The 11,865-nt window shown below is 46.7% G+C and overlaps 1 protein-coding gene across 1 annotated transcript in view; it reads left to right on the top strand.

Annotated features, from left to right (window-relative positions):
• The window catches only part of LAMB1 (laminin subunit beta 1), a 46,008-nt gene that overhangs the window by 30,681 nt on the left and 3,462 nt on the right, over positions 1-11,865 (top strand). The window contains exons 23-31 of the mRNA XM_026076038.1: positions 1,653-2,022; positions 3,626-3,810; positions 5,074-5,315; positions 7,213-7,416; positions 7,803-7,947; positions 8,667-8,874; positions 9,088-9,229; positions 10,050-10,226; positions 11,485-11,644. Of these exons, the coding sequence (XP_025931823.1) occupies positions 1,653-2,022; positions 3,626-3,810; positions 5,074-5,315; positions 7,213-7,416; positions 7,803-7,947; positions 8,667-8,874; positions 9,088-9,229; positions 10,050-10,226; positions 11,485-11,644 (1,833 nt within the window). The remainder of the gene's footprint in view (positions 1-1,652; positions 2,023-3,625; positions 3,811-5,073; positions 5,316-7,212; positions 7,417-7,802; positions 7,948-8,666; positions 8,875-9,087; positions 9,230-10,049; positions 10,227-11,484; positions 11,645-11,865) is intronic.

Genomic DNA, 11,865 nt, shown 5'->3' with positions numbered 1-11,865 from the left:
ATGTCATTAGAAGGGTCCTTCCCAATGTGCTTGGGGTGTCTGCATTGATTTATGGACCATTTTGGACCATTCATTTGTGTTAACTTCTTTCAAGGGTGCTTGGTAAATTGATGTGTAAGTGAAGGTTTTAATCAGGTATTACAGTCCTTTTCCTGGTTTGGGGTTTATTATACCATGATGGTAGGTAGATGACCCCCTGCATCTTTGCAAGGCCTCTTTTTTTGGTCTCTGCTGCCATCCCTTTAGTAAAAGCTTTGCAGGTTGGTAATTTCCTCTGCTTCTCCTGCCTGTGTAATGAGGGAGGAGGAGAGGTCAAGTGGAAACTGCTTCTTCTGACAGTGTTACTGTGTGCAAAGTGTGTCTGTGCTTTTAAAAATGACAGTGCATAAGTGTGTTAATCAAGTAACTTCTCTTCATAGTGGGCTGGTGCCAAATAAATGCATATTTCTTCTAAAAGCTTGTTAGGAAAGGGTGTTGCCCAAACCTTATCGGTCTGATTTGGCAAGCCACTGCTGGGTCTTACCTGACTAGCATTTAAAAACAGGCAGGTGTTGATAGTTGCAAAAATAAAATAAAAGTCCATTTCAGGGAGGTGTGAATACTACCTCCCAAGATGATCCTCAAAAACCTGTTAATGAGCTGCACTCTCACCTGACCATGACAAGCCGTGTGTGTAGCCCTCTTGGTCTTCAGCACCCGCATCGGCAAAGACGCCCTTCTTTCCCCTCAGACAAGGTTGCCTGTTAGCACTCTTCTCTGTTTTGCTTCTTTCTCTTCTGCTTTTCACTGCCTGATTTTTTTTACCTGCTCTGCGTACCCAGAACATCAGCCTGGCGCCCAACTGCTACACGCGTGTCAGCCACAACACGGGGCTGCGGCGTCGCGATTCCCCCCACGTCTGCCTGGGGCGCTGCCGAGCCAGCTCCCGACCTCCGCGCCGAAGCTCTCGCTACGGCTGTTAATCCGTAAAATTGTCATACGCTTCTTTGAAGCCACGTAAACTTTTAGTACCTGCAGTGACCTGGGTCTGCTGCCGCTGCTGTGTAAAGAGCTATTTCCTTTTATCCTGCCTGTTGTGGGGAGGGCAGGGTCTGTTTGCTTTTCAATCCAGCACCTGGTGGATTCCTCATTTGCCCCCAATTCTGTGCTGGAGAAGATAGTGAAGGTTTGTTTCTTTTTCACCTTTTCCATTTTGCTCATATTTTGCTTTATTTTTAAAGTCTCTGCTGTGTGCCTGTTTGTCATTTCTTTTCCAGGCTGGAAAGCCTTACTCCGCTTACTCTTCAAAACAGGAACGAAATGGGGATCTTTTTCTTTGCCTCCAGTTCCTATCAAATTGACATCCCCCCACTGGAAGAGCTGGCAGCTGTGCTCCAGTATTGCATCTATATCTCCGAGATGTGCAGACCAGGCACTCTGTGTCTCCCTAGATTTATTTCCTAATATCTCTCCCCTTTGACACTCAGCCCCGGTTCTCCCATACCCCAGCAGACACATCCATAAGCAGCCGCTTGTGATCTATGCACAGACCACTTCTATATTCCTTTCTCCACTTAGTTACAGCTTGGTATGTTCTCTTTTCTCCCTGCCACCTTCGCAGTCATTTGCTCCTCCTTAGCCTTTACGTTTTCTTTTCCTTTTTCTCCGTGCAGCATGCGATTGCAACCCTCGAGGCATCCAGACGCCGCAGTGCGACCGCGCCACAGGACAGTGCGTCTGCAACGAAGGGGTGGAAGGGCCGCGCTGCGACAGGTGCAGCCGGGGCTACTCGGGCTTCTTCCCCAACTGCGTGCCGTGCCACCAGTGCTTCGCCCTCTGGGACGTGGTCATTGGCCAGCTGGCCAACAGGACCCAGCAGTTCCTGGACAGAGCTAATGCCCTGAAAATCACGGGCGTCACCGGCCCGTACCAGCAGACGCTCAACACCCTGGAGGAGAAACTCAGTGAAATTAAAACCATCATTGCTCAAAATCCGGCCGCCGAACCCCTAAAAAACATCGGCAATCTCTTCGAGGAAGCAGAGTGAGTAGGGCGGCAGTTGGGTGGCTAAACCTAGCCCAGCAAGGACGGGGCTCCCGGCGCCCGAGCTCGCACGGAGTCCTCGGGCTGGGCACGGAGCCGGCGGCGCTGGGCACAGGCGCTGCAGCCCGGCCCGCGACCCGCAGCGGGGCCAGGAGCTGTGGCAGCCCAGCACCTGGCGTCTGGGGCAGGGCCGTGCTGCTGCCGCAGGCCGGGCAGCTTGTTCGCCTGGGCCGCTCGCCCTGCGCCCTCTGCTCCCCCGGGCAAAGGACAAACATTGCTGTTATGTGCGAGAAAGAAGAGGGGAGAGATTAAATTCCTGGGTTTCCCTGGGCGGCCTGCGAGATAGAAACATGGGCTGCTCCTCCACTCTGAGCAGGGGGAAGCACCAGCTTTGTAACAGTGACCGCTGCCATTTTTCTCCGGGTAGGAGCCTTGTGTCTTACTTTAAGCCTGCAAGAGAAGGTAGCTTGTGCTTTTGGAGATCCGGGTGGCTGAACATCCAGTCGCACCACGGATGCTTTCTGGCTGTGTGCGCAGCTGCTGGAGCTTGCTTGTGCAGTGTTAAACGGGCTGCACAAAGCAAAGAGGATTAAAGCACGAATGTCTCAATTACGGATACTCCCCCCTCGAAACAGAGCGCTGTGGGTTGCTCTTGCCTTTGGGCTCTGCGTCTACCGAGGACGGTCAGAGCAGCTGCAGAGCTGCTCTCCCTAATGTGCATGCACATACTGTGTTTGAGTTGCTGTTCTTGCTGCTCTCAAGCTGTATAGCAGAAGGAAGTACTGGGCTCTGCAGGACTGCAGGAAAGGAGCAGGCTCTTGAGCTAACGGATGAGGGAGATGTAAGTCGACCCAAAGATTAAAAATTGCCTGATTCTTTCAGAATGAGGAAGCACTTTTTGGGTTTGGTGGGATCACCCTGGTAATAACTTCCAGTGCCCAACTTGATTCTGCAGCAGTGCTGACTTGAAGGATATATTTGTCTTTCCTTTTAGGGTTATCCCGCAAACAAACCTGCTCTGTGGTTTACTAAGGCCATGCTGAATGCTGAGAGCAGGCAGTTTTTCTGCATAGCCCTAGAGAAACGGCTGATGAGGAGGGTTGTTCGCAGACGAGTTAAAAGAATTCATTGTGTTAAAACCAAGGCTTTTTTTTCCCCCTCCCCTTTCCAGAAGTTCAAATCTGTCCCATGAGTTCGTAGTAATCAAAACTGCATTTGTAGCTGTGTGGGATGGGAAGCAAATTATGTATGGATCATAGTAGTCAACTCTGACCTGTGCAGTTGCCATGATACAAGAGCATTACAGCAGTGCTCTGGAATCTGCCTCCAGTTAATCTTACACAAAGCAGCTGTTTTCTGAGCAATTTGGTGCTTTGAGTTTATAAATGTGCTGTAGATTAAAAAGTAGTTGTGTGTGATAAAGGAAACAAACCCAGTATTCTAGGTAGGCATGTTGTTACAAATCATTTACAGCTCCATCGAGGGAGGACAGGTCGTGCCGTGGGAGCAGCACGGCACAGCTCGAACCACTGCTCTTCACTGAAGCGGAGCATTGAGGCTAACAACCTGCCGCCTTTTAAGTCCTGTCGCCCCTGTTTTACAGAAAGCTGACAGCAGATGTTACCGTTCAGATAGCTGACATAGAAGAAAGCCTTTCAGCATTAGCCCTGAAAAGCAATAGCACAGACACTGACCTGAGCACGCTGGAGACTGACGCCAGGAGCCTCGACCGCGTTGTGAAGGAGCTCGCAGAACAGCTGGAGTTCATCAAGATCTCTGATGTGCGGGGTAAGTAAGTGTCGCAGGGAGCAGCGCCAAACAGTGCCCTGGCCAAGGATTTAACCTGTGTGTGGTTTTAAACACCAGGTTAATCTTGTAATAAAACTCGTGTCCCTAGGAGAGCAGCTCCTTTCTGTGTATTAGCAGAGTTGCTGACGCAGCAGGAAGTGCGTTGCCCCTCACCCCTTCTCTGTCCCGCTGCACACCGCAAAGCTGGCTCAAGCTCTTGCTGCGCAGAGTTGCTCGAAAGTCTCCTCATTAATACTTTGTAGACCAGGCACAACAGCGGAAAGGGCAGCAGATCCCATGATGTACCTGCACATTTTGCTCTCTGTCCCCATTTCCTTAAATTGCTGTTTCTGGTTGAAAACCCACCTGAGTCTTTACAACTAAGAGCACACCGTAAGGGCCCAGTTCTTCAGCAGCGCTCAAGGCTTGCCTGCCCGTTGACACAGTCAAGTGGCAAACCTCAGTCACAGAATGGAAATTTGCTGGAGATGGAGGAATGTTACCAAAGTCTTGGGAAATTTTGAAAGCTGACTTTGTTCCAACTTGAAACAAAGGCTTTAAAAAAAAAAAAATTTCCTGCTTTGCAGGAAGTCTGAGTTTGTTTCCAGTGCATGTGGGATTTCCCAGAGCGAGGGAACCAGGATGCAGAAACGAGGGAGACTCTGACTTGTGGCAGGCTGTACCAGGGGGCAGCTTCCTGCTGCAGAGCGCAGCAGCCCAGGGCCCCTGGCCCATCACAGGGCCTCTCTGGGGCTTGTCCAGAGATAACAGTGCAGCTTTCATAAATCAGCATCTTTCATCAAGCAGTTATTTCTTGGGAGAGCTCTCACCAGTTTCCAAGCAGTGACTCCATAAGCAAGACATCCCAGGGCAAGCAACAAGAGCCAAGTGGAGAAGTAAATCCTTAGGAAATAGGCTGTTGGCCTGTAAACCTAAAGGGTTAGATCTTCTTTTTTCCCCCCCCTCAAGGCAAGCAGAATTAAATCACTAGGTCAGAGAAAATAGAACTTTAAATTCCAGCAAACTTCACACACACACTCAATCAAGCAAAAAAAAAAAGTTGTTTATTATTTTTTTTCTCATGATAGGTTGAATTCTGTCATCCCTACAATAGCACTGAGCACAAATGCAAAGGCGTTTCATTTAGATAGATAGATAAAAGAATAGGCTAACCCAGATGTGTCATCCAGCAGCCGCCATAATATAAATTACTTGGCATTATAGTACTGACCAAATCGCTGAGCTGCTCACTGATTTCTGCAGGAGCCTTGGACAGTATCACCAAGTACTTCCAGATGTCCCTCGAAGCAGAAGACAGGGTCAATGCCTCCACCATTCACCCCGGCAGCGTGGTGGAAATGTCAGCGCAAACGCGCCAGGAGGTGGAAGACATAATCAACGAGAAGGAGGCTGAGTTCAAGGCGAAACAGGAGGAGCAGTCGCGCCTGCTCGACGAACTGGCGGGCAAGCTGCAAAGCCTGGATCTCTCCGAAGTTGCCGAGAAGGTATGTATGTGGCCAGGATTGGTTGGGATAAAACCTCCAGCAAAACTGGTCAGGTTTGTGAGGAAATGACAGGCAGGGGACAAACTGTTTAGAGCTGGACAGTGTGAGATACACAGTTTGTTCATGGAAAATACATGTTTCTTGGGTTATAGGGCATTTTCTAAGCTTGAACAGGGCTGTTTAATCTGTGGGTGCTGACAGACCTACTGGTTTTCAAGCATCAGCCCTTCACATTGGTCTCCTCCTGCCTGCTCCTCCCCAGACCCGATGGCGCACCCATCGCTTCATCGTCCCCTCTCTAACCCAGATCCCTTGGGCGCTGACAGAGCTCCCAAGCACTGTAGTTCACCAAGCCTGCTGGAGTGAGGGTCTGCCTGTCCTCAGCTCACATGCTTGCTTTTGCTAGGCTCCTTCCTTCCTTCCCTCCCTTTTGCGGCTTCGTGGGGTGGCCGCTGTGCCTGTGCAGTGGGCAGCTGGAAAGCGCTCCTGCGTGCAGAGGCCAGCTGTGTGCCCAGGCATCACCGCACGCCCTCGCCCACGCTTGAGCCGAGGCAGCACCTACAGGGAGCCGTGTCCAGAGGACATCCTGGCGGCTGAAGCTGCCTGTTTGGCTGCAAATACCACGAGGGTGGCTTGCTCCGGGGGGAGGCAGGGTGTTCCCTCACTTTCCCTTTGGCAGCAGCCAGCTGCTTTCGGAGAGCAGCCCTGCTTGCCAGTTTGGCAGTGGATCCTCAGGCAGTGAGAAGACGGGTCTTCAAATAGCCACGTGTCCTGTAGCGCAGCAGCAGCGATCCACCCAGCAGCAGTGATCCACCTGATCCATCCCGCTTCCCCGCCCCTCCTTTCTTTCCTGGGAAAGAGGCAGCTTTTTGTTTTGTTTCCCTTTCCCTACATTCCTGCCAAGCACGTTCTGGAGGACTGAAAATCTTGGGTAGATGTTTATCAGCACTGTAAACACTGAATCGCTTGGAGGTGTGATCATGGGGCACCAAAAAAAAGCCTTTTTGCTTTCTAGCTACTGCAGAGCTGCATGCCAAGCAGGTAAGAGGGAATCGTTTACACTTCACAAGCAGCAGCTGCAGCTAACTTGGCCCAGCCCCTAGGCTTCCCCAGGGAGCTTCTTGGCCACAAAAGGCAGCGGTTGGTGACTAGCGCTTGGCATGGGGGGAGGTAGGGAAAGGCACCACACAGGAATGGGAAACTTTCCAATTTTCCCTCTGGCTGAAACTATTCCTCAGTAATTCCATAGTCTAAACAATTGACCAAAGAGTGAATAAAGAGTACAAAAGCTCACACTCAAAACAGATTTTCTGTGAGAGCTCATCCTGTGACAGCAATTCACAAATTAAAAAAAAAAAATGTTTTGGAAGAACCAAATCAGAACAAACATTAGGGGAAAGGAAAGCAGAGCGTTTGAAAGGGGAATTTTTTTCTTTTTTTTTTTTTTTGGACCTCCCTTAACAACTTCATTTCAGCTTCATTTTTTTTATTTTTCTATTTCTAGGGTGCTAGAGCACAGTAAAAGTTACCATCCTGCACAGAACATTTTCTTCCCTGCTTGATAAAATAGCTACTTGGGCCCACCAGGTTTTCCCCAGCAGAGGGAAGCTTTTCAGTGAAAGACCATGTTCAGGAAAACACAAGACAGTGAAGGCTAGGCAAGACTTCCCCCGTAACCTCCAGCTACTTCTGTATCAAGGCACTGGCTATTTGTAACACCCAGCTAAAGGGAGGGGTTGGGGGGGCAGAAGGAAGGTGAAGGTTGCAGTGATGTGGACATGGTGCAGGGACCACCTTCTGCTGGCAGGTCTGCTGCAGCTCCCTACTCCATCCCCTCACAGCTCAGCAGTGGAAATAAGCTGCAGCTCCTGCCCTTGTCTCCTTTTGTTCACTGCAGACATGCGGAGCTCCCTTGGGAGTATCGTGCGCCGAATCAGAGTGTGGCGGGTTGAACTGCCGAACAGCCGAGGGACAGAAGAAGTGTGGGGGACCTGGCTGTGACGGGCTGGTGACTGTAGCACACAACGCCTGGCAGAAAGCCATGGATTTTGACAGAGACATCCTCAGTGCCTTAGCAGAAGTTGAGCAACTCTCTAAAATGGTAATATGCCAAATCAATTGTTAGATATTAAAAAAAGAAATTATTTTAGCTGCAACACAAGTTTAGACACTAATTGACAAAGTATGTGCCTGGCTTACTTCAAAATGTTTCTTCTCAGTTGCGTAACTTCATTATACTTTTAAAGCTCCTTGGAAAATGAGCTTGTTAAAGTGAAGTTTCATGCATAACTCTAAACATTAGCCTGAGTTGTTTAAACTAACATTGGTGTTGTGGATTGTGGCCAGCTTTTAAAAGTGTTCTGTGAGTTTTATGAGGAAAAACATTTCTCATTACTATTACCTCTGACTCCAACTGAATTTTTGTTGTAAAACAGGCCTTAAAGAATAAGCAAATATGAAATCAAGCTCTCTGTTTTTACACTCCAGGTTTCTGAGGCGAAACAGAGAGCAGATGAAGCAAAACAAAATGCCCAGGAGGTTCTGCTCAAAACCAACGCTACGAAAGAACAAGTGGACAGAAGCAACGAAGATCTGAGAAACCTCATTAAACAGATCAGAGAATTCCTAATGCGTAAAAACCTTACACTTAAATTACCTGTTTTAATTCTGCATTTGTGAAAACCCTGTCCCTGTTCTTGACTCATCCTCCAAGGTGCAACACAATAGTTTCCCTTTTCAGCCAGCCTTAATGTGTATGATGAAATCTTGAAACCAGAGAAAACCAAGACAATGGGAAAGCGAGGCCAAAATGCAGAGTCTTATTCTGCTAATTTCAGCCGAGACTGTTGTACTTCGGTAGCTTGCCAAGTCGGTTCCTAAACTCTGGCTAGAAAGACAAAGTACTATTAAAGGGAAGGAAAGTGGGAAGCTCTGAGTTTCTCTCTCAGTAAGTAGGTGAAGGTTAAATGAGGACCTTGCTCCCTAGTGAGCTGCCCCATGGCAAACCCATTCCTTCCCTGTTTGCGCAAGGCTGAGTATGCTGTTAACACAGATACATTTATGTGCAGCTGTTGGCTTAATTTCCTGCAGGCTCTTGTCTCTTCCCCGTAGCCCCAGCATGGTGTGGCTAATCACCAAGATTTTCAGGGCCTATGCTTCTGCCAGGCCTCTGCTTAGAGGGAGGTTTCACCCTAAGAAAGCAGTTTTAATGCCTCTATTTTCTGCAAGTCCTGGGGAAGAAGTTCTCCCATTATTTTAAGGAGCAGTCAGACAAGCATTTTGAGTATTGAGACCTCGCAGTGGCTTTCAGGAAGCTTTCACTCACATCTGTCCTTTGTGTCGTTCTGCTAGAAGACAGTGCTGACCTGGACAGCATTGAGGCAGTGGCTAACGAAGTGCTGAACATGGAGATGCCAAGCACTCCCCAGCAGCTACATGCTCTGACAGAAGATATTCGTGAGCGTGTAGAAAGTCTTTCTGATGTCGAGGTCATTCTGCAGCAGAGCGCTGGGGACATTGCCAGAGCAGAAATGCTATTGCAAGAAGCTAAAAAAGCAAGGTATGCAACCCTGTTCTCTATTAGCTTTGTTCTCAATCACCAACAGCTTGAATGAGATTCAATTTCATTCTGTCAGAAAATGCTGAGTTTAACTTATCCCTGATAGAGATTGCCCACTAAAGGGCAAAAGTGGCCCTCTGTAGTGTACAACTAGTTCTTTTTCCAGTGCCAAAGTGAATGCATTTTTAGTGTTTGCATATTTTTGCTCCACAGCAAAGGTGCAACGGATGTTAAAGTCACTGCAGACATGGTAAAAGCAGCACTGGAAGAAGCTGAAAAAGCTCAAAATGCAGCTGAAAAAGCCATCAAACAAGCTGATGAAGATATTAAAGGAACTCAAGACCTGCTGACCTCAGTGAGCCCTTACCAAATATTTATTAAGATATAAAAACAGCACTAAGTCTGATACTTAGAAACCAATGTCAAATTGTCTGGGGAAGGCTCTTAAGTACCACAAATCAAAGACTGCATTCAGATGAATCTCAACCATTCTTGCCTCCTCATAAGCTTTTAAAGTTAGTAGGTCAGATACTAGGGGCTCATTTGCTCTTCAAAAAGAGGCTTTTCTCAGCACATATTTAGCACCACTCAAGTGAAATGAGCAGGATTGTAGCCCTTTAACCAGGGTGCGCCAGAATTCCCAGAAAGTCATACTTACCAAGCACATCATGGTAATATATTGGTGTCTTCAAGGAGCCATGCTGTCAATATCATCCACCACTGCAGCATGAGATTGTTTTAAAAAATGCTGTAATATTGTCAGATAATATATTTTCAAACTTCAACAGATGTTCATAAACCTAATGACACCATAGTGCTATACCCATGAAATCTGGCCAGCTTGGAAGATAAGCAACCTCACAAGTTCATTATTAAATGATAGAGTCAAATGCCTGAAGTTCTGTCTGCTGATTAGGCAACTCTCACCTCTGTGTAATACAATCGAGTTATTTTTAACTAGGTTCCTTAATGGTGTTTGTAGTCCCATATTATCTTTAGGGTGGACTCTTTTACCCTGACTGCAATTAGCTATTTGTAACAGGAGTAAAACACTGCTTTTTAGCTCAGATCTATTGACATGAACTAATTAGAGTTGATCAGGGCTTACCCAGAAAGCACAGTATTGTATCCAACAGCTTTTTGAAAATGTAACTGTTGTCCATCTTCCTGGTTAGATTGAATCTGAAAATGCAGCATCTGAAGAAACATTGAACAATGCTACCTTACGCCTGTTTAAGCTAGAAAAGAGTGTTGAAGATCTTAAGCAAAAGGCTACTACAAACTCAGAGAATGTGGACAATATAGAAGAAAAAATTGGTGTTGCAAAGAAAAATGCTGAAGAAGTTAAACAGGTGAGAAGTTTGGGAAATATCCTAAGGGAAGATCAACAATACTCACATCCCAGGTTTGGCTAGGGGTACATCAGTGAATATGCTTGATCCAGTTTGTTTACTAGTGAAATTGGAGGGGCAAGAGGGCGGGGAAGGGGGGGAAGCTTAATACACTTAAAGATAGCCATTTTTTACTTGGTCTGCTACCAACTACATTGAGAAAGAAGTATTAGGAGTTGTCAGGTTCTAAAATAGTAGCAGGAAATATATCTTGCTGTCATGCTGCCAGTCTGTCATTGTTTTTGTCCCTCAGCTTTACTAATCTGCTACAGGAGAGAAAGCTTTCTTTTTTCCTTCTATAAAGGACTTGCGATGAAATAAGTGACAAAAAAAATCCTTGGCTCCATCTAAAACCAGAGTCATTTTTAAGTATCAAAGAGAATGAAAAAGTCCCTTTAAGAGTGCATGGCATCTCTCCCGATTTCTGCTATTCACCTTCACCTTCGTAATACCAAAAGAATGTTCGTTCAGTAACAAAACAATTTACAAGTCTGTCAAAGGAAGTTTCATTGCTCCAATCTGTTGTCTATAGTTAAGCCCTCAGTCTCAAGAGGGCAGCTTTCCGCCAGGAGAAACGTGTTATCCATCCAGTCAGTTATCTGCAAACAGAGTATTTCAGGTGGCCGTCAAGTAAACACAGGAGACTTGCAGTAGTGCTGCAGCTTGTAAACTTGCTTTTTTGCTGAATTCAGTTGGGTCCCTGTACTCCTTAACCTTAGCCTTGTTGAGAAAACCACGTCTGAGAAGCCAACCTGGTGTCTTCTCCAACACCTACACCTGTGTGAACAAGGCAGCTGTTCTCTTGTTACTGAAAGGGCAACAAGGGTATTCCTCCCTAAATCAAAGCATTCAGCCAGAAGCCATGCCCATTCCTTACCATTACATGCAGCTTTCCAGCTGTACTAGGGACCATGGCTTCCATTAGTTCACAGAATTGTACAGTTGAATCCTGTAAATCCTTCGCAAAGATTAGTATTAAAGCTGTAGATCAGCCACAAATCTGCAAAAAGGGCAACTCATGAGTCTTTGCCCCAGCTATTAAAGTCTTGAATAATCAAGTAGGAAATACCCCAGCACTGTTTCCACTTTAGTTAACTGAGCTAACAGTCTCTACTCTTGTCCTTATCCTGATTAATAAAGTTAAACAGTGGAAATGTAAACTCCCCTTGAATATAGTCTTTTAAATGGCTCCATCTTGTGCTTGAATCCGAAACAACAGGTCCTCAATAACGAGCTGAACAGCAAATATAAAACAGTGGAAGATCTCATTGCCAAAAAGACAGAAGAATCAGCTGATGCTAGGAGGAAAGCTGACATGTTGCAAGATGAAGCTAAAGCGCTGTTGGCTCAAGCAAACAGCAAACTCCAGCTGCTCAAAGGTAAGTCTGTTCTGAGGAGAGAAGTCTTTTTCTTAGAATATGAAGCAGTATCATGCTGTTAAACCAACTACTCATCAGTAGGAGGAAAAAACCCACAGTAGTTACTTGTCACTGAGGTTTGATCTGCTTACCTATTCTTATGGACACATATGAATGAAAGACTTCAAAAGAAAGCTAAAACCTACAATGAGACACAAAAACTTCTGGTATGGCACCTATCT

The sequence above is a fragment of the Apteryx rowi genome, unplaced genomic scaffold, assembly GCF_003343035.1.
Source record: "Apteryx rowi isolate R43461 unplaced genomic scaffold, aptRow1 scaffold_423, whole genome shotgun sequence".
Lineage (NCBI taxonomy): Eukaryota > Metazoa > Chordata > Aves > Apterygiformes > Apterygidae > Apteryx > Apteryx rowi.
This window is presented reverse-complemented; position numbering and strand designations above follow the sequence as displayed.